The 27,715-nt window shown below is 46.4% G+C and overlaps 1 protein-coding gene and 1 long non-coding RNA gene across 10 annotated transcripts; one reads left to right on the top strand and one right to left on the bottom strand.

Moving 5' to 3' along the window:
* Positions 1–419: 419 nt before the first annotated feature.
* On the bottom strand, positions 420–27,715 carry chd5 (chromodomain helicase DNA binding protein 5). 9 transcript variants are annotated; one of them, XM_077602618.1, is made up of 38 exons: positions 27,538–27,714; positions 22,262–22,410; positions 18,874–19,092; positions 18,002–18,120; positions 17,580–17,815; positions 16,569–16,681; positions 16,360–16,492; positions 16,133–16,299; positions 15,031–15,252; positions 13,617–13,826; positions 13,333–13,544; positions 13,109–13,240; positions 12,271–12,379; positions 11,993–12,184; positions 11,719–11,919; positions 11,490–11,627; positions 11,271–11,392; positions 11,023–11,196; positions 10,801–10,942; positions 10,606–10,737; positions 10,187–10,304; positions 9,551–9,675; positions 9,233–9,482; positions 9,003–9,175; positions 8,739–8,913; positions 8,067–8,153; positions 7,881–7,969; positions 7,607–7,740; positions 7,394–7,538; positions 6,883–7,042; positions 6,488–6,808; positions 6,259–6,420; positions 6,087–6,195; positions 5,876–6,008; positions 5,112–5,307; positions 4,846–5,012; positions 4,647–4,770; positions 420–3,099 (listed from the first exon to the last, which is right to left on the bottom strand). In XM_077602618.1, exons 1-38 carry the CDS (start codon positions 27,602–27,604, stop codon positions 2,981–2,983), a joined length of 5,976 nt encoding a protein of 1,991 aa, XP_077458744.1. In that variant the 5' UTR covers positions 27,605–27,714; the 3' UTR covers positions 420–2,980. The 9 variants fall into 9 exon arrangements, with proteins under 9 accessions (XP_077458744.1, XP_077458742.1, XP_077458746.1 ...); XM_077602616.1 differs by having other exon boundaries at positions 16,133–16,492; positions 27,538–27,715; XM_077602620.1 differs by having other exon boundaries at positions 4,846–5,009; positions 16,133–16,492; positions 27,538–27,715.
* On the top strand, positions 14,034–27,423 carry LOC144075513 (uncharacterized). The gene is made up of 3 exons (XR_013300567.1): positions 14,034–14,073; positions 14,154–14,211; positions 27,067–27,423. It is a non-coding gene; the product is annotated as an uncharacterized LOC144075513 (long non-coding RNA).

The following is a 27,715-nucleotide window of genomic DNA, read 5'->3' as shown; positions in this document are numbered from 1 at the left end:
GTTATAAAGGTACACGTGTGTTAACCCTGGCTCCGCCGTCTATTGCTGTTATGGATATATTAACAGTTATATAACCTGCAAAGTTATTACAATGTACGTATTTTCTTATCTATCTTATCTTTTTTTAACATATATAAACGCATTTAAATCAGTTTCCTCTTTTTAAAAATGCTCAAATAAAATTAAACTGTCAAATTGTGCTCTGCTATTTGGAATAAATACAGTTGAAATGCAAAAATAAATCTAAATATGACTAATATTACTAGAATAGTAACTGCATCTTTAGTGTAACGGTTAAGAACAAAATTATTTTTCTTGCCGTAGTAATATATCTATTTCTTCCAAATCTACCCAAAAACTAAACAAAGTTTAGGGAGTCAAATAATATATCGGCACAATACAAAACGTCAATACACAAGTTGTCATCTGAAGATTTATTAAAACACAAGAAAACCAAACCACAGTACAAATCAAAGGATGACCGTTCACTTTGTGGTCCAGTCGCTTCACAGCCGAATGGTCGCCTTCATCAAAACGTCCCAAAAAAAACAAGGCCAAAAAGTGAACCGCCACAGAAAAAGCTGTGCATTCGCTGCAACAAGGTCTTTTTGTTCTCTTTTTTTATCCCCCTAGCTTTTGAAGCCATGTTCAATAAAAGCATGTACATATGCAATATTTATATTAGACTGAAGTCTTTTTTTTTTAGTACATTCGTCCCGACTTCAGTTTGATTGCATTCTTGATCAAAACAGGTTGTCGCTGTCGACCTTTAAGGTCAACGTGCGGACATTCATCTTCTTTTCATGGGAATTTTGACACGTTATTTACACATTTCTGAGGATTTGCGAGTTTGTGACGAGAACAAAACAACATTTAGTGCAAGAAACAAAGATTTGCGGAATACGGCGTTCGCATGAAATGAAATAAATAGGTTGGGGGGGGGGGGGGGGCAATACAGTTTGTAGCAGGAAAGCCAAAAATTGAGCTGTTTTTTTTAAAGGAAGGGTTAAGATTTCCTAATGGTGGTCCAAGATCGGGTTTAACATTTGATAATACGTGTCGCAAACGCAAAACTAATGGTCCCTTTTTTAGTTCTTTTTGTGTCAGGATTAGCATTCTTAAATTGACATCCATGCTAAAAAAATGGCTAGGATAGCTTTTTTGTACTAATGCTAAGGTTTCAAGACACTTTTAGGGTTTGCAGCTAAGTCATGGTCCCATTGCCGTATTAAATGATGCTTTTGTGTACTCAGATTTGCCATTTTTAAAGTAGGTGATGCTGTCAAAATCTTCAAAAAGTCTGCATTACACTGTCTAACAAAGATTACCGTATTTTCTCGCATATTAGCCGTCTTCGCGCATAAGCCGCACCCTTAAAATTGCCTTAAAATCGTTGAATTTTGCAATTTCTCGCGTATAAGCCGCCCCCTGATTCGCAATTTTCACATCCATATTCATGGTTTTAATAGGGAGTACAAATGTGTTACTTTGAAGCGAAAATTGTAAGAAAAATCATCGCACGAGGTATTTCTGAGACGTAGACAAATTCAAAAAGGAAGTCATGTGAGCAGTACAACCAGGAAGTGCGTCCGTAGCGGTCTAGGTAAGATGGCGGCGCCCTAAGTGACCAATGGCAGGTTTTTTTTAACGTTTTATGCAACTTATGGTTTATTTTTTCCTTGAATTTCATTCATAGACGTCAAAATTAATTTTGTTTAGCGTTTTATCTGTTTCTCTTTTCTCTATTTTGAAATAAATGCCCGTATCGGCCGCATTGTCTTGCGTTATGGCGTCTTGTACATGTCACGTCTAATTTATGCGCATATAAGCCGTACCCTCGATTCAGTCGTCATTTTTTTAGCGACAAATACGGCGTCAATGCGAGAAAATACGGTGTTCAATTTTCCAGTTTGGGTTTGAAGCTTTCAAAACAGACAGCATTGTTGATTTCAAACAAAAACATGAAGGACTTGAAGCCACTGATGGTCCCGATGTATTTTTTAAAGCAAGGGTGTCAAACCGACTTGGGTAGGCGGGTCAGATTCGTGCCAATGAGAGCTCACGTGGGCCTGAAAAAGTTATTTACTGACCGCCATTGACGACCAATCCATTTTGACTGACAGATTGGACGTCTATCTGACGTCAATGGCACTGAAAGATGAGCCTCCACAGCCACTTTAAATGAATTGGACATCTATCCTTGTCAAAGGCAGGCAATTAGTTCATTTTGAATCACTTTCTTGCCATTTTGGGGTACTGACAGGTCACTTCCTGTCAATTTTGGACCGTTTCTTTTTTATTTTGGGAATTTCCGGGCTACTTCCTGTTCGTGGCTCGCTTTCTGCTGATTTTGGGGATTTTTTGGGCGACTTTTGTGAGTTTGGGGAAATTTCAGGCGACTTCCTGTTGGTTTGGGGGCATTTTAGGTGATTTACTCTTGGTTTGGGGGCATTTAGGCGACTTCCTGTTGGTGTGCCTGTCAAAATAAGACCTTAGTAGGCCGCAGATTTGACACCCCGGCTTTAAACCCGAACAAAAATATGAAACCTCCGCATTCGTAGTGCAATCCCTAACATTCAAATGAGAAAATATCCAGTCAAGTACAAAGCCAACACGCTGCGATGCAATAAAAGCCCTGCAGGTGTCACCCACGACACCATCCACGTGAGGTAAAAACCGTCGCGACAAGCGGGAGGCGCATTTCCGGGTACGAGCTGCATACAGGAAAAGATTTTCAAAATAATACGCACCGCATGAAGGACGAAAATTGCGCTCCAAAAAGAAAATGGAGGAAAAGTCACACTTTACCTCAGTCCTGACATCTCGTCGGAGGTTGTTTTTTTTGTGTTTGTTTGTTTGTTTGTTGTTTTTTCAGTCGAAATATTTAAAAAAAAACCTCGGCAAAGGTCAAAGTGCAATTGTTGAGATTCAATACGTCAGCAAATGAAAACGCGGGAACGCGGGGTGGGGAGAAAGCGTCTCAGTCCTCGATGCAGATCACGTCGCTGGCCTTTGAGGACTTGAGGTCTGGCGTGGCCGCGTCTCGCAGGGACTCGAAGGTCTTCTTGTCCAGGTGGCTGCTGGGGGGACCGTTGGAAACTGAAACCATCACATTTGTGGACCCGTTAGATGAGGGTCAGCATTCTCAAACTATTGGAACGTAACACTATCATGGTTTTTAAAAGAGAAAAATATCCAAAATGGGCCATTTCATTCAAACCGGTGGTGTCAAACCTACGGCCCGGGGGCCGGTTGCAGCCGGCTAGGACGTCCAATCCGGCCCACGGGATTGTTCTATCTGAAATCCACTGGAGCTCATTCGTACTCTATAGATTCATTCATTTTCTGTACCGCTTATCCTCACAAGGGTCGCCAGGGGTGCTGGAGCCTATCCCAGCCAACTACGGGGCACCAGGCAGGGACACCCTGAAATGGCGGCCAGCCAATCGCAGGGCACAAGGAGACAAACAACCAATCACTCGTAGCTTGTGGGGAATTTAGAATGCTAAATTAGCATAGCATGCTTGTGGGAAATTTAGAATGCTAAATTAGCATAGCATGCTTGTGGTAAATTTAGAATGCTAAATTAGCATAGCATGCTTGTGGGAAATTTAGAATGCTAAATTAGCATAGCATGCGTGTGGGAAATTTAGAATGCTAAATTAGCATAGCATGCTTGTGGGAAATTTAGAATGCTAAATTAGCATAGCATACTTGTGGGAAATTTAGAAAGCTAAATTAGCATAGCATGCTTGTGGGAAATTTAGAATGCTAAATTAGCATAGCATGCTTGTGGGAAATTTAGAATGCTAAATTAGCATAGCATGCCTGTGGGAAATTTAGAATGCTAAATTAGCATAGCATGCTTGTGGGAAATTTAGAATGCTAAATTAGCATAGCATGCTTGTGGGAAATTTAGAATGCTAAATTAGCATAGCATGCTTGTGGGAAATTTAGAATGCTAAATTAGCATAGCATGCTTGTGGGAAATTTAGAATGCTAAATTAGCATAGCATGAATGTTTTTAGGACAAGGGAAGAACCCAGAGTACCCAGAGAAAACCCACTTAAGCCTAGAGAGAACATGCAAACTCACTACAGGAAGGTCTGGACCTGGGATTGAACTCTAGAACCCAGAACTGCGAGGCAGACATGCTAACCACTCGTCCACCGGGCCACCATTACATTTAGTTTATTTTAGTGTTTTCCAATAGGATATTTTACTGTAAGTCATACCTGTAGGCCGCCTCGTGGTGTAGTGGTTCACTCGCCTGACTTTGATGCGGGCAGGCGCGGGCTCAATTCCCGCTGGTGGTACGATTGGGAGTGCGGATGGTAGTTTGTCTCGCTGTGTGCCCTACGACTGAATGGCGACCAGTCTAGGGTGTAGTCTGCCTTTCGCCCGAAGACAGCTGGGTTCGGCTCCAGCAACCCCCGCAACCCTTTCGAGGATGGGCGGTATGGAAGATGAGACATGAGACATCATACCTGTTAAAAAGTTTGACGATCCCGTATAAAAATACCGGCAGACCGCATGAACCATACGCATTTGTTTATGGTAAGACCAGACGGGCGACTTGGACCTAACGAGTTTGAGTGCGATGCGTGTTTTGTTGAAAATATGCAAGCGTGGGTTTGATTTCTTACCACTGACGTACGGCCCCAGAGGCATCTGACTGTAATTGACCATGGGCTGGCCCCCGGCACCCCTGAACGCACCGCCAAAGGTGCTTCCGTACATCTGGGAGCAGGCGAACCCTTGGCTGAAAGCCTAAAACCAGGTGGAAATACAAATCAATTACGGCACAGTACTTAAGACCGCCCGTTAAAATGGCGGGGCGCGCACCTGCTGGGGCGGAGGTTCGCCACCCCGACTGGTGAGTCGGCTCAAAATGCTGCGCTCGGACATCTGCAGGCGGGCCGACACGGGCGGGATCCGCGACAGCATGTTGGGGAGCCGCGTCACGTCGGCCTTCATGTCGCTGAGGAGTTCCTCCAATTGGTTCAGCACTGCTTCCAGAAGAACACACCCAAAGGTAACCACGGGTGGGCAAACTACCGGGTAAGGGTTTTCGTCCCGACCTCGGAGAACACGTGGGTTTCGGGGTTTACCTTTATGCAGGACGGCGTTGGCGGGCTTGTTGCCGCCCAGCGACTCTTTGGAGAGGTGCTGGTGGGACTCGGCCAGGCACTCCACCTCGGTGAAGCGGGTGTTGAGCGCCATGGCAGGGTGCCCGGGATCCTGACTCATGTTGAGGTAGGCGGCGCGCCGGAGCTGCTCCTCGATGACCAGCGCCTGCTCCAGTAACTGCACACGTGGGTACGTTTCGAGTCAGTTTTAGGGCTTTTTTGACTTTTTCCGAGTGTGCGTAACATAATTCGAAGTTATTGTGTGTTAACGTGCTTGTTAAGTTGTGTTAACGCGCTTGTTTAATTGTGTGTTAACATACTTGTTAAGTTGTGTGTTAGCATGCTTGTTATGTTATGTGTTAGCGTGCTTGTTATGTTGTGTGGTAACGTGCTTGTTATGTTGTGTGGTAACGTGCTTGTGAAGGTGTGTTAACGTACTTGTTTAACTGTGTGTTAACGTGCTTGTAAAGTTGTGTGTTAACGTCCTTGTATAGTTTGTGTGTTAACGTACTTGTTTAACAGTGTGTTAACGTACTTGTGGAATTGTGTGTTAACGTGCTTGTTAAGTTGTGTGTTAACATGCTTGTTAAGTTGTGTGTTAACGTGCTTGTTAAGTTGTGTGGTAACGTGCTTGTTATGTTGTGTGTTAGCATCGATGTTTAATTGTGTGTTAACCTGCTTGTGAAGTTGTCTGTTAACGTGCTTGTTTACATGCTAGTATGTTTACTGAGCTGCCACCCGCCTACCTTGAAGCGTCTGGCCAGGAACTTGTTCTTCATCTCCAAATAGTTGCCTTTGTGCATCTCCGTCTTGAAGGGCTCGTTGAGGATGGCGTAGCGCGGGTCGTTTTGAATGTCCTGCCAACGCGCGTAGCCGTGACTGACGCTAGGTCAAGGCTAAAAAAGCGCACACACACACAAGAGACATTCCAGACCGCCACCGGGGGATTTGGGATACGTGACGATCCCCGCCAGAAGCCAGTAGTCGTGGCGGCGGTGCCAGATCTCCGCCATCTTGCCGGACGACAGCGCCGCTCGTTCCTCCGTCTGCCAAAGCGTGTGTAACTCTGCGGACGAAAGGGCGGCGTCACGGAAGAGTCCTCGGCCGAGGCCTTCGTGGAAACGCTCGCCTGTGAAGCCGCCGTCGGCAATGTTGAACATGAACTTGGTTTTGAACCCGATCTTCTCCTCCTTTTTGGGCTCCTCCACATCTTCCGGCGGGTCTTGATCGCCATTTAGTCGGGTGTCCGGGACGGCGGCAACGGCGACAGCGTCTTCGCTTTTAATATCAGCTGCGAAGCAATCAAGGGACCCCCGTGAACCCCAATTTTTCACCCGCAGCCCCAGTTTGATCCTGACCTGGTTTGCCGGCCTTCTCATCGGCGTCCCGTCCTTCTGAGATCTTCTCGGGCTGCTTCTGGTTTTTGGGCGAGTCCGGCCCACTCGCCCTCTCTTCCTGTTTGTCCCCCTCGTCGTCCCCTCCGGGTTTCTCCTCGCACGCCGCAGCCTTGGCCTCCTCGCCGTCGCCCCCTTCCTTCTCCTCCCGTCGGCGCGTTTCCTCTTCGTCTCCCCGCGGGTTCGTCGCTTCCGCCTGTCGGTTCTTAACGGCGTCCTGCTCCGACGGCTTCTTGCCGTCTGGTTCGGCCACGTCTCGGTCCTCCACGGGACCCTCGGTCCTCTCTACGAAAATATATACTATGTAAGCGCGTGGGCTTTCGGCTTGTGGTCCAAGTAAAAAAATAATGGATACCGACCGAGCGGGTTTGGGGTTCCGGGCCGCGTGGCCAGCGGGCTGGCCTGCAGCGGGGTGTTGGGGTCCGACGAGACGCTTTCGGTCAGCTTCTTGAGCTCCATGCCGATGGGGATCAAGTCCGGCGAGCTCAGCTTTCCATTCACATGCTCGAACTCTTGCACCTGCCATCCAAAATACATTTTTTAAATCATTACGTTGTTATAATGAGCGCAACCCGACTAATGATGGGTCATCTGGAAAGCCCTCGCCGAGCCCGTTAATTAGAGGTGTGACTTGGCATGCTTTGCTAAAATTGGAAATCTGGTTTTCGTGCCCCTGACAGAGATCAACGTCAAATATGCTTTGACTGGATTTGAATGGAGTCGAATCAATGGCTGCAGGCTTGAGCTAATGCATTTTCCAAAGAACAAGTTTTAGGATTTGGCTTTAGAAGTCATATCATATCGATTTAAGGCCCCACCCATAGCCCCGCCCAGGGCCCCACCCAGGGCAAGAACCTAGCGAGCATTGACCTTTTTCCTGACCAGCGACATGACCCCGATTCTGGTGAGCACGTGCTGGCGCGACAGCCCCTCCCGTGGCACGCCGTCGGCGAACGTCTCGGCTCCATCGGCGCCCGGTTCGCACAGATGTCTCATGAACAGCGACACGTAGGCCCTGGGGACAAATGGCAAGGAGCGTGACGGCGACGTGGCTCCGTCGCCCCGCCGAAAACGGAGCCTCACCTGAACTCGCGCTCGCTCTTCCCTCGGAGGTCTCGCACGATCCAGTGGGACGTGAAGGCGTCCTGGGGGGGCATGCCCCAGCGCATGATGGCATTCAGGAAGGCTTTCCTCTGCCGGGCGTTGAACCCGAGCACCTGGCGAGCCGCAAAAACAGTCCGTTACCATTTAACCGATACGATTTGGCTAGCTTGCAACATCGGTTTTCGCTAACATGAGCGTTGTGGAAATCATATTTGAAAATTGATTGACAAGGGCAAATCCCATTGGCTATTACCTCGATGCTGCCGCCAACTCTGGCCAATAGGGGGGGCAAGGGCTTATCTTTGTCGTTCCTCAGATGGCGGCGCGAATGTCGACGCCCACCTGCACCAGGTAAGACAGTCAAACTCCACTTTTTAGCTCTTTGGAGAACAGCGGCCACTATAGGCGCGGCTAAAGAAAAGCCCTCCAATGAAGATACCTTCCGGTCGCTCCTCGAAGTCTTCGTCCTCGTCCTCGGACCCCGCCGAGTACTCCGACTGGTTGTCTGAAACATCGTCCTGCCACTCTGAGCGCCGCACATCAGAGACAGACAACACAGAACATTGCTTCCGTCGGATGCCGCCGTCCGAAAAGAGGGCGTGGCTCTCCAAAAACGTTCCAGCCCTGGACCTCTAGTGGACTTTAAAGATCTCGCTCGCCCAGGTCCAGAGCTTGGAATCAAATCTGCCTTCTTTCTGCCTTCAAATCTTGGCTTTTACTCAGTAGTAATACTTTTTTACATATCATTTATCAATTTTCTCAACGGTTTATCCTCACAAGGGTTGCGTGGGGTGCTGGAGCCTATCCTAGCCAACTACGGGCACAGACGGGGTACACCCTGACTTGGTGGCCAGCCAATCGCAGGGCACAAAGAGACAAACAACCAATCACACTCATATCAAGGGGCAATTTAGCATACAATTAGCTTAGCCTGTGTGTTTTGGGGATGGGGGAGTTAACCAGAGTACCCAAAGAAAACCCACGCAAACTCCACACAAGAGGACCAACCTGGGATCGAACCTATGACCCCAGAACTGTAAGGAAGGTTGCTGTGGTTTTTACAAAGAAGGCGGGGATTCGTTAGCAGTTAGCCGGGTTGGGCGGGGCCTACCTTGGTCCTCCTGGGTGGTGTCGTTGTAGTTGACTTGCTTGCGGATCCGCTTGCCCTTGCCCAGGTTTCGCGCCAAATCCTCCTGCTGCTGCTCGTAGTGGTGTCGCAGAAGCTTCTCCCAATAGTCCGGGTCCACGTTCTCCTCCTGCTTGATGATCTCGCGCTCCACTTCTTCCTGTGGTGGGGTCAGCGGCGCAAGGACTTAAAAAGAACCTTCCGGATTTGATCCTTTCGAAAAAAGGGGCGGAGACAAGATGGTCCCACCTCTCCGTCCTCCTCCTTGACCACGTACTGGGCCACCTTGAAGGAGCTGAGGTACTCGTTCATGTTCTGGATCTCCGTGTCTTCCGTGGCGTCTTGGCTACGGTCCAGCAGTTTGGAGATGGCGTCGTCGTCGTAGTGGATCACGTTGCCTTCCTCGCCGTCTTTGGCGTCGCCTGGCGGACAGAAGGACGCCGAGGAGTTGGCTTTTCCGCCTCTCCGGCGTCCCTCACCGCCCATGTTGCGAGCGGCCTCCATCTCGTCCTTGAACAGCTCCTCCGTCCCGAACTTGAGGATGTCGTCCAGCTCCTGCTTGGACATGGACCCCGTCTTGGAACCCAGGCCGGGCCGGACCACCAAGTGGGTGAGCATCATCTTCCTCTTGGCCACTTGGGTAATCCTCTCCTCCACCGATCCCCGCGTCACGAAGCGGTAAATCATCACCTTCCGGTTCTGCCCGATGCGGTGCGCTCGGCTAAAAGCCTGAAAAGAAGCCGAGGACGGTTGAAGCGGGTTTCATTCGGGTCGCCGCCGAACGGAGACGGAATTACTTGGATGTCATTGTGAGGATTCCAGTCCGAGTCGTAGATGACGACGGTGTCGGCGCTGGCTAGGTTGATTCCCAGACCTCCGGCCCGGGTTGAGAGCAGGAAGCAGAACTGCTGAGCGCCCGGGGCTGCCAAAAAGACAAACAAGGAATTCAGGACGGGGAAAATGGACCGGTCGCTCTGAGGTTCTTGCACTTTCGTAGATGAAAACGGGTGGAAAAGGGGGCAAAAAACAAAGTCCCGAAACAGATTCTGTGACTAGAATTAGTGAAGAACTCAAAGAATTGGGAGGTCCCCCAACAAAACCCGAACTTGGAGTAGAAAAAAAATATAGATTCAACAGTATTAAACCAGATCCAGACAAAACGGATTCTGTCGCTTGTGAAACCAGGATTAGTGAAGAACCCAAAGAATTGGCAGATCCCCCAACAAAACCCAAACTCGCAGTAGAAAAATATAGATTCAACATCATTAAACCAGATCCAGACGAAACGGATTCTGTCGCTTGTGAACCCAGGATTAGTGAAGAACTCAAAGGATTGGGAAGTCCCCCAACCAGAATCCAAACTCAGAGTACAAAAAATACAGATTCAACAGCATTAAACCAGATCCAGACAAAACGGATTGAAGAAAACCCACCATTGAAGCGGTCGATGGCTTCTTGCCTCAGACCTCCGGTGATGCCGCCGTCGATGCGCTCGTATTTGTAACCCTCAAACTCTAGAAAGTCCTCTAGAAGATCCAACATTTTCGTCATCTGGTTGGAGAATCCAAAACAACGGTGAGTAGGACGAGCGACAAATCAAATTTCTACGGGCGATAACTGTCAACGGCCCCTAGACGACTTACACAAGACCCTACAGACCCCATTGCGCCCCAAAACCAGATCCCTACAGGCACTAATTTCTAGGACAGCATAAATATAATTCCGTGTTCAGCCAATGGTTGACATTCATGTGATCAAATTTAGAAAATATTGGTTCATCCACTCAAGACCCGAAGGACCAAGTTTTTGTGATGAGTCGTGTGCTGTTGGATTTTTAGATGAAGGTACGAACCTGTGAAAAAATGAGAACCCTGTGACCTTGGTCCTTGAGCTTCTTCAGCATCTTCTGCAGCAGGGTCAGTTTTCCCGACGACTTGACCAGTTGGCTGCCATCGTACGAGCCGTTGGGTAAGACGGGAGCCTCCTAGCGGACCCAAAGTTCACGTCAACCATCGGTCGGTGGGAAAACTCTTCCGATGGGTCGTACCATGGCGGCCACGGGGAAAAGGTAGGGGTGGTTGCAGCACTTCTTCAGGTCCATCATGATGTTGAGCAGGGAGACCTGGTTGCCGCCCCCTTTGGAGTTGAGAGCCTCAAAGTTTCGTGTCAAGATGAACTTGTAGTATTTCCTGCAAAGAGGAAAGGGGTCAGGGTTTTTCGAACGGGGGTCCGCGAGTCCTTAGATCGCTTTCGCCATGCGCCCGCTGACTTCTGCATGGGACTGAGTTCCACCCGCACGATGAGTTCCGTCTTGGCCGGCATGTTTTTGAAGACGTCGGCCTTGAGTCTCCGGAGCATGTGCGGGCCCAGCAGGTCGTGGAGCTTCTTGATCTGGTCTTCCTTGGAAATGTCTGCAAACTCCTCCAGGAAACCCTCCAGGTTACTGCGCAGTCGGGACGAAAACGCGGTTGGGACCGGTTTGTGGGACGGCGAGTGTGGTTCGTTCGATCGTCTTACTTGAATCGGTCCGGGGTGAGAAAATTCAGCAGGTGGAAGAGCTCCTCCAAGTTGTTCTGAAGCGGCGTTCCGGTCAACAGTAACTTGTAGTAGATCTTATAGCCATTCAGAATCCTGAAAAACTGCAAGGGTGGTAGTAGTAGTAGCGGTAAATGGGATGGACTTGCTCGATGTAACGCTTATCTACGGTTTTTCAGAAGCAAAGATTGGCGGTTTGACCTTGGACTGGTTGTTCTTCAGTCTATGGGCTTCGTCCACCACCAGGCAAGCCCACCCGATGGATCCCAAGATGGCTTGGTCGATGGTGATCAACTCGTAGGACGTCAGGAGAACGTGGAACTTGATGGGCGTGTCTTTCTGCGAGACACCGAGAGCTCTCCGTCAAATCGGCGGCGTCCAAAAAACACGAGGACGCAGACGGACACGAGGCGAGGCCTTCGAGAGAGACCTTCATGCGAAAGGCTTTGCGTCCCAACTTGACGGCGCTGTCCTCGTAGGTGAACTCGTTCTCCCGGATGATGGCACGACTGTCCTTGTCCCCCGTGTACGTCAGCACGTAGAAGTCGGGGGCCCACATTTCAAACTCGCGTTCCCAGTTGATGATGGTGGACAGCGGCGCGCTCACCAGGAAGGGACCCTTGGAGTGACCCTGTGGGACAACGAGAACTGAGGAACGGGGGCCCCGATGGACCACGGGACGGTTTGGGATCCAACAGAATCACCTCTTTGTAGAGCGAGTACAGGAAGACGATGGTCTGCACCGTCTTGCCCAGGCCCATCTCGTCGGCCAAGATGGTGTCGGTTCCCTGAGCCCAGGAGAAGCGCAACCAGTTGAGACCCTCCAGCTGGTACGGGTGCAGCGTCCCTCCCGTGGCGTTGATGTACCACGGCTGGTGCTCGAACTTGATGGTCGGCTGTAAGGTGTTAAGTATATTCAAAGTAGGGAAAACCGGGTTTTCAGACGTTGGGGGACACCCTTGCCGTGGGTCTTGAAGCTTACGTCGATGATGGGGGCGTCCGGCGGGATCTCCCTCTTTGGGTGCTCGTCATTTCGCTGACTTCCTTTTGACGCCGCCGGGGGGCGCTGGTCCTCCCCTAAGATTTGCTCCCTGGACGACAAGGCATTACAGAATGAAACATGGCATTTTTGAGTAGTCCTCATTTAGAACTTCCAAAAGGCTAATGGTTAGCTTAAAGTCCCACCGTCACGAGTGTCTAGACCACAGGTGTCAAAGTGGCGGCCCGGGGGCCAAATCTGGCCTGCCGCATCATTTTGTGTGGCCCGGGAAAGTAAATCATGAGTGCTGACTTTCTGTTTTAGGATCAAATTAAAATGAAGAGTATAGATGTATATTACATTTCCTGATTTTATCCCTTTTAAATCAATAATTGTAATTTTTAATCAATTTTTTCTGTGTTTTTAGTTCAAAAATCATTTTGTAAAATCTAAAAATATATATAAAAAAGTTAACATAAACATTGTTTTAGATCTATAAAAAATGAATATTCAGGGCTTTTAATCCAGTTCTTTTAATCCATTTATATAAAAAAAATCTAAATATTATATCTAAAATAGTCCGGCCCACGTGAAATCAAGTTGAAGTTAAAGCGGCCCGCGAACCAACCCGAGTCTGACACCCTTGGTCTAGAGTCTAGACCGTAATTGTGAATCTCAAAATTAAAGGATTGAGACTCGGACAGATCCAATTGCGCCATAAATATGATTTTTGCTAGAGTTTGCCTCTGCATAGTTGAAACCGATGACGCAATCAGCGGCAAGAACTTTCTTTCGAATTCAGTCAAGTAGTGGGATTTGAAAAATGTCAAATTCGGTGTACCTGTGATCCCAGTAGGCTACTTTGTGGTTGTTGTATTCTGGGAGGTCAAAGTCGTCCACTTCCCAAGTGCACTGGTCGTAAGGGAGGTCCCTCCATTTGATCAGGTAGTGCACGTCGCCATCTTTGTCAAAGCTACACACCCCCAAATGCAACTGTCTTATTAATCTCACTTTTCATAGATTTACCCACGTTTCAAGGATTAACATTTCCCATTTTTTCCCAACCTGTGGTTAAGCACACGGTGGATGACCATCCACTCGGGTTTGATCCCGTATCTGTAGAAGCGCTCCTCCATGGCGGCGTACTGGGGGTCTTTGCTTTTGCGCTTATCGCTGTTAAGCTCCTCCTCCCCCGAACCGTAGTCGTAGGGCGGCGGCTCGTCCATGTCGTTTTTACGCTGGTAGTTGCGGTACATCACCGTGTGGTACAGTTCCAACTGCATACGGGGTTTAAAGTCGGGTTTGAAGGATTTCAAAATCATGACCCCCAAGACCGTGAGACACTTCACCTGCAGCTCGCTAACCCAGGAGCAATGCCAGTAGGAAAGTCCGGCCCACTTGACCAAGAACTCCCTCTCAGGGTGGCCCTTGAGGGGCGGTTTGCTCAGGGGGTCCACGGGGGGCTGTCCGTCCACGCCTGGGGGCGGCTCGGCCGGCAGGGGGGCCTCACCCCACATCCAGTGCATGATTTTTTGCACTTTGCCCTTTAAGGGTGGGCACTAAAATAAATAAAAGAATATTACATTTCGATTATTAAAAATTAAAACGTTTTTAAATTCAATTTTGATGTGAGAGTGGCGTTTAAGAGGTTTGTTTTGAAAGTGATGTCGTATTTATTTATTTAGCATTTTGATTTGGAGCATACGTTGCCCTCTGGTGGCAACAATTAACATCACAACTCTTTTATACCATGACCGCATATTGAGTGAGAGCACTTCCGTGAGCGTCAGAACCTTGAAGCTTCCGGTACGAAATATAATGCAAAATCATATAAAACAATAATTATATCATTTGTATGGATGTCTAACGATTTGCTTATTTGTTAGGACAAAAGACGTGTGCCTTGAGCTGCCGTCGTCGAAAAAAAACTCAAGTTTAACTACGGTAAGCAAGACATGTCAGATGTAGCCGCCATTGCTAAATTGTGTTCGAATACGTTATTTTGTTAAACTGTATCTTGTTCGAGAATTTAATAAGACCTATGAGAGTCATAAATGTGTTGAATATTATAGTTGGGGTTATACAGACAGTATTTCATGTGTAAAAATGCTAGTTAGCGATGAGCACGAAGCTAGCGCTAGTCACGATTGATTAATTACTAAGCTAGCAGATACACTTCGTGTACTACATACCGTAAATAGATTATAAATGCTAAATGTGGCTAGTTAAAATGATATGCTTACTTTTATCGTGTTGTATATTTTGTCATTGAGATGTCAAAAACAGTATAAATGTAAATAGTTAGAATGCGATATACATATGGAATATATATATATATATTTTTGGACACATTGTTTGTGTAAATAACGGAAATAAGGCCTAAATAAGTCTGTTAGTTTTTCTATGAATGTATAGTCATGTATTTTATTTTGTAGCAGCATTTAATGCTCTTATTTATAGAGCAAACTTGCTGCCAAGGTCAAAAGAAATGGTATTGGAAATAGTATAAACCCTTGTTTTTATATATATTTTAGTATTCAGCAACCCATTCAATGTTTGCTATTCAATGTATTAATCGATAAAATATTCAATGGGTCCAGACGTAATTATAAGCTCGTATTTGGTATTGAGTTGTGTGAATGAGGTTTGATTAATTCAAAGGGCACCCAAATTTCAGTTATATTTACATATGTTTGACTGTAGCTTTTGTTTGGGTGTCTCGGACCTTCCGTTGAGTAGAACCAAAATTTGTGTGGGGCTTACCATGCAACGTGGACATAACCATTCGCCGTTGGGTATCTCGGGCAATGGCGGGTTGAGGCAGTGGATGTGGTAAGAAGACGGGCAAGTGTCGCAACACAGCAATTCGCCGCCGTCCTTGCACACTCGGCAAAACTCCATGTGGTCATCCTCTTCCTCGCCCGCCGCTTCCTCTTCGTCCTCATCTTCTTCGTCTTTGGCTTCCCATTGGATGCCCTCCTTCTCCTGCGGGCATATGCTTTATTAGTTTTAGTACTTTTTGACATTGTAATTTTTGGCAATAATTCCTCTATTTGACAGCAATGATGGATAAAAACGATCTACAGTCGTACCTCTACTTACGAAATTAATTGGTGCCGGAACTTTTTTCGTAACTTGAAAATTTTGTAAGTAGAGGTGTACTTTATATGTAAATTGTCATTATATGAGATAGAAAGAGAGCAATGTAATGAGAGCCAAGTAGAGGGTAGCGATGTTCTAAAGTGAGAATCAATGCATCCGCGACAATATTTTCAAAATAAAATAACGGATAGGGAAATGCATTTACTTTTTGGGGGATTTCCTAACTTGGATCTTTTTCGTATCTTGATTCACTCATTTGCATATAAAAAATCGTAACCAGTATGACTGTACGTGTCTAAAGCGCATTTTTGTGAAAATTAAAACCCCCGATGCCCAAAAACGTTTTGAAGTTAGCGCCATGCTAGATACGAAAAATGATATTTCGAAAAATTATATTTAGTCCGTTAGATGCTGCCATCTTTCGCCAGGTTGAAGAAATAATCACAGGCATTCGAATGTAAACAAAAGACGAAGGCGGACGAACATTTGACTTTTTTTGGCTTTTAAACTCCCAAAACTTTAAATTTTTAATGGAAAAATATTCATAACAAATATATAAATTATCCCAGAAAGGTAATATTGCTTTATTTGGATGGAAAATAGTCTCTACAACCTCAGAAAATGATGCAAAAGAACGAAATAGAACCTTCATATATAATTAATAAAAAGTGTGTTTTTCAATGCAAAAAACATCGTCTTATATTCGGATCAATAGATTATGAACCAGGAAGTGGTAGTGTATCTCGGACCCGGGGCTACTCACACAGTGTGGACAGCTCCATTTCCCCTCAGGGGCCTTCTCCAGCTCGGGTTCCAGGCACACCAAGTGGTACGCCCGTGGACATGTATCGCACAGGATGATCTCGCCGCCCTGCTGGCACACCTCGCAGTAGTCCTGGTGGTCCGTCTCGTAGCCGTCGCCGTCCTCCTCTGGAACGTGGTTCGTTTTAGAACGCCGCCACTTTCCCAGCTCGTCGTCGGCCCACCTACTTTTCCTCTTTTTGTGCCCGCGTCTGGCCTTTTTCTTGGGGGCGACGGGGGCGCCGGAGGGGTCGCAAAGCACCGAGGCGCCGAGGAGGCCCACGTCGTCAAAGTCCGACTCGTCCAGGAAGTCTTCCTCGCTCTGTAACGCAAACCCGCTAGTCGCGGCGACCGGGTTAAAGACAAAAGACGGGGGGTTTCGGGCGGGCGATTCGGACCGAGGATGCTTTCTTTTTCTTCCCGCTTTGGCCCGACTTGGATTTGGTCTTCTTGGGCTTGACCTTCTTCTTGCCGTCTTTCGCGCTTTTGCTTCGTTTTCGAGCGCCGGGCCCTGAAGACGCAGGGATGACATAACAAAACGCAGATTTAAGGTCTCTGTGCTGGACATTTATTCAAAAGTTAGCATTAGCTTAGCTCGCGGTTACCGATTCTGTGTTGTGGTAGATGGCAAACTTATCTAAAGACACTTTAGCATACAATTAGCCATCCACACACATACTCATCTAGCGGGAATTTAGTGTTCAACCAGATAGCCTAGCTTTCAGCTAAAGACACTTTAGCATACAATTAGCTTAGCCATCTGCGCACATACTCATAGCTAGCGGGAATTTAGTGTTCAACCAGCTAGCCTAGCTTTCAGCTAAAGACACTTTAGCATACAATTAGCTTAGCCATCCGCGCACATACTCACAGCTAGCGGGAATTTAGTGTTCAACCAGCTAGCCTAGCTTTCATGTTTATCGCAAAGTTCTCATCTCATTTTCTAAACCGCTTTATCCTCACTGGGGTCGCAGGGGGTGCTGGAGCCTATCCAGACAATGTTTTTCTTTTAAATTTGCTTTATCGTTTATTTTACTCCAGTTTTGAGTCATTGATCCTTCAGCCAACCCGTGGTGCAGTGGTTCTTCCGGCTGACTCGGGTGTGGGCAGTCTGAGTTCGATACCCACGCAGAGTCCTTGTGGGTGGTTGTGTGTTTCATTGTGCCCTGTGATTGGCTGGCTGGGATAGGCTCCAGCACCCCCTGCGTTTGCCCGTGTGGATTAGCGGTATGGAAAATATTCATATTCATTGACGAATTGATTGATTCATTTCATTTAAAGATGATTTATAAGAAGTCATTGTGCTAGAATTGGAGGTCAAAGAGGTCGCGAAATATTGTTATTGTTTGACAGCCCTGAATTTAAGCATAAACATTTCTGGAAATCATAATTGGTGCATAAAAGTGTACCTTTTCCCTCTTTGGTTTTGGCTTTTTTGACGGGCCCGAGCTGAGCGCCCAGTGGTCCCACGCAGGCGGGGGGCGCCACCGTCACCGTTTCCACGGCGGCGGCGACGGCGGCCGCCACGGCCGTGGCCGACGCACCCTTGAAGGGGTTGTTGGCGCTGAACTCGCGCCACTTGGCCCCCAAGACCGTCATCATCTTGGACATGGGGATCTTGGGGTTCTTCTTGGCGATGAGAGGCCTGGCGAGAAAAAACAGAAACCGTGACGGAGAACCCTGGCCTTTCCCAACCCACGGGACCCCCCTTCTGGGACCCCCTGGGTTTCCCCCCGCTCTTTGGCTTCAGCTCCTCTAGACCGCCCCAGGTGAGTCTGGACCGGGTTGACACCAGTGAAGCGGCGAGGGGAGGATTAAAATGTAAGCTTGCCTGAGGAACTGGCTGAACGCTTTGTAGTTGGTGATGGTCTTGTAGTCGTCCTCGGAGAAGCCGTACTGGACGTCCTCCAGGCCCCATTCCTGCATCAACTGGCTGGAGGACTTGGGCTCCTGGGGGTGAGGGGGCGGAAGCACATGCCGATAAACGGGACAAATGTGGGCATTCCCGCGAATGAGCCAAGCTGGCAAATGTGCGATTGTCCCGTGGCGGAGGGGAGCGAGTCTTTGACCTCCTCGCCTGCTGGAAAGCAGCCAATCTGGCAACTTGAATTCTTACCCAGTTTCATCTTGTATTTTTGTTGCCAGAGAAAATAATTGAATATGCTTTTTAGAGGCATCCCGGTGTAGATTTGTTTGTAATTTCCATTTTGTTTTTTCTTCCAAGGTATTTTGGATACTTCAGTTTGTGGTTATTTACTGGATTTCTCTTGTAAATGTGAGACTGACTAGTAGTAATATGACAGACTCATTGTGTGGGTTTAAATACTATTGCTTTTTGGGCATACTGAGTACATTTTATTATTATATGGACTATTCATGTTATTATCTTAATCTTTTTGATTGTTGTATTTCCTTTTCTTTTTTTGGCATGTGTCCAAAATTAATCATTCCAATCAAAATCGAAAACATGGCAACCTAAAATAATTCTTAAAACTTATCGGGGAATTTAATAATAATAACAACATTTCTATCTCGATAAAAATATATATTTTTTAAATATTCTCGTTCCCTTCATTCGATTTTTTTGTCTCAGTGCGACAAATATTAGCTTATATTTAATGGAACAAATGCATTTATTTTGGTTTGAAGTCTGGTTTGAAAAATGGGTTGCCATGTTTTCAAAAAGTCCGCTGAGCAACTCACCTTCATGCTCCCGTCATCTTCGTCATCGTCGTCGTCCTCCTCGTCTCGTTTTTTCTTCTTGGGCTTCCTCTCTTTTTTCTCCCTGGGCTTCTTCTTCTTCTTCTTGGTGGGCCCGAAAACGCTGCTCTCGCTGCCGGAACCCCGCTCGGGACGCCCCGCCTCCTCGTCCACTTCGGACCCTCGGTCCTGGTCGCTATCCAAGCTCATTTGGATGCCTCCCTGGCGACAACAAAATGGAAAAAAAAGCTTTTGCAAGTTTCTGAGGTCAGGGTTTATTCACCAGTTCAAACCAGTTAAGTGACAGTTTCTGGGGTGAGAGTTTATTCTTGACTTTTGTCAATTGGAATTAGGTCTGTCATTCGCTAGCATTCATTCATTTTCTCGTCCGACCACATATCCTCACAAGGCTCGCGGGGGGTGCAGGAGCCGATCCTAGCAAAGTGCCGGACACCCTGAATCGGTGGTCGGCCAATTGCAGGGCACGAGGAGACAAACAACCAATTGTGCTCATATCTAGGGGCAATTTAGCATTCAATTAGCTTAGCATGGGTTGACTTGAGTGGTTAGCGTGTCGGCCTCACAACTCTGGGGTTCTGGGTTCAAATCCAGGTTGGTCCACCTGTATGAAGTTTGCATATTCTCCCCGGGCCTGCGTGGGTTTTCTCCGGGTACTCCGGTTTCCTCCCACATTCTAAAAACATGCTTGCTAGGCTAATTGGATGCTAAATATTCCTGAGGAATGAGTGATTGATTGTTTGTCTCCTCGTCCCCTGCGATTGGCTGGCCACCGATTCAGGGTGTCCCCCGCCTCTGGCCCGAAGTCAGCCGGGATAGGCTCCAGCGCCCCCCGCGACCCTAGTGAGGATAAAGCGGTTCAGAAAATGATTGAAAATGAATAAATAGCTTAGCATGCACGTTTTTGCAAATGTGGAAGGAAACCGGAATACCCGGAGAAAACCCAAGCTCATCTTTCAGTGCCATGGACAGCCCTAGACGTCCAATACGCTCTACTTATTGACGCTATAAAGCACAGGTCTCAAAGTGGCGGCCCGGGGGCCAAATCTGGCCCGCCGCATCATTTTGTGCGGCCGGGGAAAGTAAATGATGAGTGCCGACTTTCTGTTTTAGGATCAAATTAAAATGAAGAGTATAGATGTATATTAAATTTCCTGATTTCCCCCTTTTAAATCAATAATTGTCATTTTTTAATCCATTTTTTCTGTGTTTTTAGTTCAAAAATCATTTTGTAAAATCTTAAAATATATTAAAAAAAAGCTAAAATAAACATTGTTTTAGATCTTTAAAAACGGAATATTCAGGGCTTTTAATCCAGTTCTTTTAATCCATTTATAAAAAAATATAATAATATCTCAATATTATATCTAAAATGGTCCGGCCCACGTGAAATCAAGTTGACGTTAAAGCGGCCCGCGAACCAACCCGAGTCTGACACCCCTGCTATAAAGCATATTTCACGGAATAAAAACACACGAATGACACAATAAAAACAAACTTAAATCCATTAGAAACACATCCGCAAGCCTTCGTAATCAAACCCCAATCGAATGTCTCCGTGCAAGCGCGCACGTCAACGTGACGGGGCGCCATGGCGTCGCCGCGCCAACGCATCGACGCCTTTGCGTCGTCCTTTCTCTCGCATCCGCATGCATTTTTCACTCCACCATTTGTATTTCTTTCACGTCGCAACGCTCAGCCTGTTGCGTCGGCACGCGCCGGTTCGGTGGCGCGGCGGAACGGCTCGCGTTGCCGCAGCGCCCGCCGACACTTTACCGGCGGCTCGGCGCTGTTGCCATGGCGACCACATTTCTCTCTCTTCCTAGCTTTACCGTCATTCTCATCACCGACCTGCGCATAAAAAGCCCCCGCTCCTCTTCCTCCTCCCCCCTCCTCCTCCTCTTCCTCCCCCATTTAATTTCATCGCTCTATCCTTCTGTTCACCCTACTAATAGAAGTGCGCCGTCCAATCACACGGCTCCGCGTCAGGAGCCGGTCGCGCCGAGGCCCTCGCTCCTCCGCCAGCCGCCGTCTAGACAAATCTCATTTATGCAGAGGACGAGGAAAAAGAAAAAAAAAAGAGGAGGGGAGTGGAGTGGAGGTGACTTCCAAAAAAGGAACCCCAAAGAGGACAAAAGCCCCCTCTTAGGGGAGCCAAATCAGATAACCGCCGATAACCTAATCAAATTAGACGCTCCTGCATATCGGTTCCGCCTCGGAGGGGAAGACTGCAGTGCAGCGGTTAGCCAATCAGGGAGGAGCTGAATATTAGAGGCAGATGTAAAAAAAAAAAAAGGGAAGAAAAAAAAACAACTCTTTGTCCTCGCTGCTGAACTGTAAAATCAACACGGCGGGCTGATCTGAGAGCTGTTTGGAAAAACAGCTTCGGAACGCCACGCGCGCTCGAGTCTTTGTTTCCATACAAAATGCGGGAACGCAAAAAAAACGGGGAAGCCACGGCGGGTTGATGAGATCAGGATTTGGGCTCGAGGGGGGAAGGTCCATTAGTCCGTGCACTTGGCATTTTTTATAAAATTAAAAGCTGGATTCATTCATTCATTCATTTTGCCTTCACAAGGGTCCCGGGGGGTGCTGGAGCCTGTCCCACCGGGTACTGGCCACCGATTCTGGTACCGATAGTTCGGTGGGACCGTGACCGGACGTTTGGTCGCCCGGACGTTTGGTCGCCGGACGTTTGGTCGCCGGACGTTTGGTCGCCGGACGTTTGACAACATGACAGAGAGTCTACTGTTGAAACCAGCTCTCAAAATTATATTCACCCGGGCGACCAAACGTCCGGGCGACCAAACGTCCGGGCGACCAAACGTCTGGCTACCAAGCGTCCGGCGACCAAACGTCCGGGCGAACTATCGGTACCAGAATCGGTGGCCAGCCAATTGCAGGGCGACAAATAACCAATCACACTCATACCTAGGGTCAGTTTTATCATACAATTAGCCTAGCATGCATGTTTTGGGGATGTGGGAGGAAACCGGAGTACCCGGAGAAAACCCACACAGGCATACATGCAGAACATACAAACTCCACACAGGTGGACTGACCTGGATTTGAACCCAGGTCCCCCATTGCGAGGCCGACGCGCAAACCACTCAGCCGCAGGGCAGCCAAAATGTGTGCTTATTTCATCAAATATTCATTTGACCTCAGAATTGCGAGGCGGGCCTGATAACCATTCCTCCACCGCACCACCTTTTATCCGATACGCCACAAAAATATTGAAATACAAACTCTCACCTCAGAAACGTACTTGCTCAATATTTTAGTTTGTTTATCGTTTGATAAATGTGGGTTACTTGCAAATGTTTGGGCGATTTAGAACCAGCATAAAAACCAGCCCGTCTTGATTACGCACCTCCTTTTTCCGCTTCTTGACTTTGGCGACCTTCTCCTCCTTCATTTTCTTGCTCTTCTTCTTCTTCTGCTGCTTGAGGGAGTCGTCATCGTCCGAGAAGAAGCTGCCGATGGACGCCAGGGGCAGCGCCGTTCGCACGTGCTCCTCGTCTACCAAAACAAAAGTCCGGCCCATTTAGCCATTACAGTCATACCTCTATTTACGAATGCCTCTAGGTACGTACATTTCAGGTTACAATTTTTTTAATATGCAAATGAGTGACTCGAGATACGAAAAAGATCCAAGTTACAAAATCCCCCAAAAAGTAAATGCATTTCCTTAACCATTATTTTATTTTGAATTGCCCTTTTAGATCAATTAAAAACTACAAATGCAACGTGGCAAATATTTTCCCGCACACACACACAGGGCACACGTAAAAGTCTAAAATGTACTACAAAGTGGACGGCTTTCGCCCCTTTTAGAACAGGCTCTTGCTGCCATTTGGCGGGCAAACACGGGTATTACATTTAAAACGGCCGCGGAGGCAGATATTTCAGCATGCTTTATTTATCTTAAGATATTAATAAATCATTTCCTTATAATTTTCTCTCATTCTTGTGTTTCCTCACATCTTTCATACAAAATTGGGACACTTTGACCCATTTTAAAGGGTTTAGTTGGTAGTTGTGTGAGGACCGTGGAAGGAATTAGAGAATTTACATATAAAGTACACCTCTACTTACGAATTTTTCAAGTTACGAAAAAAGTTTTGGAACCAATTAATTTCGTAAGTAGAGGTACGACTGTAGATTGTTTTGTTTCATCATTGTTGTCAAATAGAGGAATTCTTGCAAAAATATTGCAATGTCAAGAAGTACCAATTAATTTTGTAACTAGAGGTACAACTGTATTTTTAAGTGTGTGTGTAGTAATAGGGTGGGCACGGATTCATTTGAATGTAGTTATTTTCTATGGCAAAAAATGATTAGCGATACCAGTAAATTGACGTACGAGCTCGGTCCCGTAACACATTAAGCTCGTATCTCAAGGTATGACTATACTACGTATCGAATCGGTACACCGCTAATAACAAACGTTGAATGCTAAAGAATGCTAATTGGTTTATACGGGCCACTCAGAGTCATGCAAATGAGAAACTGGAGTTCCGTTCAGTTTTCCGGCAGAACCGAGCGACCAATCTGTCCCGGCGCCGCTCAGGCGCAACGAACGTAAAAATCCAAAACGTCGCGGACCAGCGGAGCCCAGCGCTAAGCGGGGGGACTCCCCTTGGCGGGCGAACGGACCCCGCTGAGAATTTCCCAGCTGCCGCTTGTCAAAGGGTCCGCGTACAAACGAGGCCACTCGCCGAGCCCGTTCCCCGCGGCGTTCCCGGTCCAGCGACACCGCTTCCGACATGCCGCCGCCGCCACAACATTTGATGGCCTGGCCTGGGGCGCGGGGGCACCCTGGTTCTGGCAGGCCAACCAAAACAAATATTTTGGTAGCGTTGGCAGGAGGGTCCTTGACAATTTGGCGCCCTGGGAAGTCGACTCCGCCCATCCCCAAATGTACAAACATATTATATTGCTTATGTTATTGATGTTTAGCAAATACGGACCATTTTAGCATTCTTTTAGCCCAAAAACTCGGTAGTAACAGAGCACAAATGTGTCAATATATAATGAGCAATGTAACTTGCGCAAACACTGAACCCTAAAAATAGAGTACAATCCATTTCAAATCTTTACCGTAATGTCAATTCAGTGCCCAGATGTCTTATACTCAGATATATTTGGTATTAAATTGGGTTTTGGGTGGTAGGATTGAAACTGAAAAGTGGGTATGTCTACGTTTTTGCAAGAAATCGGTGACAGTACGAATTTTCATTTTTACTTTTTGATAAAATGAAGACCACTGTGAAAATAATTGAATTATTTTTTAGGGGTCTCGTGTGCCCCCAAATAAATTGCGCCTTTGGCAGTTGGCCGTATTGCCCATAGCATAAACAGCCCCATTTTTTTTAATTTATTCATTTTTTAAATAGTTTTTATATATTTTTTATATTCCCCTGAAATATCTTTAGGTTAAAAACAGTGTGAAAAAAATAAATATTGCGGTTTTTTTAGATAAAAAAAAATCAACCCTTTTAAAAAAGACAAAAAAAAAACGGAACATTAAATACAGCCTTTTTTAACTTTGAATTATTTAATAGTCACATTTCATTATTTTAGATATTTAAAAGTGCTCTTTTGCTTAAAACTAACTTAAAGATACTAAATATCATTTTAATTAAAAAAGTTAATTCATTTATGATCAATTTCATTGAATTAAATTAGCAGTTTCAGAGTATTAGCATTAGCATTAGCGTGCACTCATGCTATCAAAACCTTCCAAAATATTCCCAATCCAATCAGACTGTTTAAATTGCATTCCATTCAACATCAAACTGAAGGAAATCCAAAATAACAAAATCCCATCCAGCAGCCAAAGAATCCTCAAGACACCCGCATTGTCTCCCGCGGCGAACCCGCCAACGCTAATTCGGCGCATTTAGCACCTGCCTGGCCGCACAGTCGAACCGCTAAATGGTCCGTGACGTGCCCTCGGGCGACGACGCCTCCTTTCCGGCGGCTTAGCGCCGCGGGACGGCGGGGCGAAGGTCGGCGGCGGCGGCTCGTGTTCGTCACGGGAACCACACACACACACACACATGAACGCACACCCACACAATCCTTTCTGACCTTCCCTGCTGGGCAAACGAACCCGTGAGACTTTATTGGGGACCACCGCGGTGAGGACACTTGGCCCCCGCTTGGAAAATCTCTAATGAATAATAAATAAAGCGGTAACGTTTGGAACGCGCCTCCCATTTTTTTTCCCGTGAAGAACGAAAACAAAACGATCTCACGCGCCACGTCACCTGAAGCTTTTTCGTTTTTGCCTGCAGAGTGCCCATCAGGCAGAAAAACCATGCTAACGGACCCGCTAACGGGCTAAAAGTCACAGAATTCTTTTGACAACACTGCTACGCTCTTGCTAATCAATGAGTATCAATGACAGAAAGGCCCAATGAAAAAGGCATTAGAGCACAGGTGTCAAAGTGGCGGCCCGGGGGCCAAATCTGGCCCGCCGCATCGTTTTGTGCGGCCTGGGAAAGTAAATCATGAGTGCCAACTTTCTGTTTTAGGATTAAATTAAAATGAAGAGTATAGATGTATATTCAATTTCCTGATTTTCCCCCTTTTAAATCAATTATTGTCATTTTTTAATCCATTTTTTCTGTGTTTTTAGTTCAAAAATCATTTTGTAAAATCTAAAAATATGCAAAAAAAAAAGCTAAAATAAACATTGTTTTAGATCTATAAAAAACGGAATATTCAGGGTTTTTAATCCAGTTCTTTTAATCCATTTATAAAAAAAATATATCTAAATATTATATCTAAAATGGTCCGGCCCACGTGAAATCAAGTTGACGTTAAAGCGGCCCGCAAACCAACCCGAGTCTGACACCCCTGTGTCAACGCCACAGTGCTAACACGACGATCCTATTGGTGCGTTCAGCTCTCTTGCCATATGTTAGCTCACAGTTTAGCGGAGAGCCTTATGCCGCCACCCAAAGAGCCACACGTGGCTCTCGAGCTATGTACAAGAGCCACATACGGCTTCCCTACCCCTGCGCTAGCGTTAGCGACTTTGCTAATTCCAAACAAAGCAGCAATCTATCGTCTTCAGTCGGAAGAGAGACAATGCGCTAGCAGCCGGATTCGAATGGTGTCAACTTTCAGAGAGTCGAGACAAAAATAGACGCACTTTCAATTGGGGGGGGTTTGGGGGGGCTTATTAGGGTCCCTCGACAATCTTTCAATCTTTCGGATGTCGGCACGGCGGGAAATAAAAGAGCAATTTAACGTCAAAATGGCATGTTGTCGAGCGATGACACTTGGCTTCTCCAATTTTCTGTCGTTTTTAGACGTCCGAAGCAATTTATTATTATTTTATTGTATTATATATTACATTTATTATTAGTGGCGGTCTTGATGTCAGTGTCAGATTGTACTGCTTCATTCTGGGTTGCTTTTTTGTCATTAGGGCTTTTAAAAAAGTCAATAATGTGCTGTACATGAAATAAAAAGAATAGAAATTAAATACTGTAGGCCATAAAATACATTATATATATATATTTATATATATTTTTTAGAATGTTATTACATGAAAAGGAGTAAAAATAATCCAATATGGAACATATGTTGCAAAAAAAAAAAGACAAAATTGATTAAAATGTGATAAATAATACGGTATATGGGCTAAAACTAGTGTTAAAAAAGTAAACAAGATGATTTTTAATAATCATTTAAGCACCAAAAAATGATATCAAAAGAAATCCATGTTTCAAAATACAACAAGCTTATAAATTGCGTAAAATAAAAAGGAAAATAGACGTGAAATAAATGAAATTTGTAATGTGCTTATGTAGCTTGTACGGCCGTAAATGTCCAAAAATGAGAAATATTGAACATGACAAATAACATTCAAACACAGTAAAATATATCATATCTAATGAAAAGAAATCAATATATTTGAGATGGAAAATGAATGAAAACGATTCTAAACCAAACAAAGCAATTCATCTAATACCGCAAATTGCTTGACATTCCATTCAAAAGGAGAAATGTATATAATTACTCGTCATAAATATTCATAAGTGTGAAAGAAAACCAAAAAAAAGAGCTCAAGCCTGGCCGCCATCAATTATAAATACGCAAACGACTGCACTAAAAAACACTTTTTCCTGCCAAAATGTCCAATTTTTCCAACATTTCCAGCAATTTTCTCAAAGAACCTTCAAGAACCTCCCGATCCGTCGTAAGCGGACCACCACGGGAGGGGGGCGGGGGGGACCACGACGGACCACGACGTCCGTGTCTGTCAATGGCAAGCCACCCCTTAACAAGACACCGGCGCTCGCCAGCGACACCATCAAGGGCGACAGACACGAGGAGGGAGGATTCCGACCGTCCCGCTCCGGCCAAACTTGGCCCCCCAAAAAAAATTCTCTCTCTCTCTCTCTCTTTCTCTTTCTCTTTTTTTTCTTTTCTCCTCATTCGAGAAAAAGCCAACGTCACGACTGCGCTTGTTTTCAGGCGCCCATCCCTACTTCTCGGAGCCAGCGTTGAAACGCGTCGCTAAATAGGCTGAAGGACACTCCGCCTCCCCCCCCCAGCTGGCTTCCTTCCTCCCCTCCCTCCCCCAATCCCTCCCTTCCTCCCTCCCTCCCTCCCTCCCTCCCTCCTCACCTGGCATCTCGTCGTCAAAATCCATGTCGTCCCGCGCCTCGTCTTCATTGCTCAGCGACCCGGGCATCTTGATCTCATGCCCCCCCCACCCACCCTCCTCCTCCTCCTCGCCAAAAAAAAAAAGAGCCCCCTTTCAGGGCCGCCGATCGGGGGGGAGAAGTTAACCCTCGCCGCTCCG

The sequence above is a fragment of the Stigmatopora argus genome, chromosome 6, assembly GCF_051989625.1.
Source record: "Stigmatopora argus isolate UIUO_Sarg chromosome 6, RoL_Sarg_1.0, whole genome shotgun sequence".
NCBI classification, from domain to species: domain Eukaryota; kingdom Metazoa; phylum Chordata; class Actinopteri; order Syngnathiformes; family Syngnathidae; genus Stigmatopora; species Stigmatopora argus.
Note: the sequence above shows the minus strand (reverse complement) of the source record. Positions and strands in the feature narration are given on the sequence as shown.

What these genes read in the sequence shown, in the direction of transcription:
- chd5 (XM_077602613.1), bottom strand. Translation starts at nt 27,604, where the DNA reads ATGCCCGGGTCGCTGAGCAATGAAGACGAGGCGCGGGACGACATGGAT. An exon ending in CCTGGGTTAGCGAGCTGCAG is followed by an intron (nt 13,545 to 13,616) that starts GTGAAGTGTCTC and finishes CCCCGTATGCAG; the next exon opens with TTGGAACTGTACCACACGGT. An exon ending in TTTTCCCCGTGGCCGCCATG is followed by an intron (nt 10,738 to 10,800) that starts GTACGACCCATC and finishes TGGGTCCGCTAG; the next exon opens with GAGGCTCCCGTCTTACCCAA.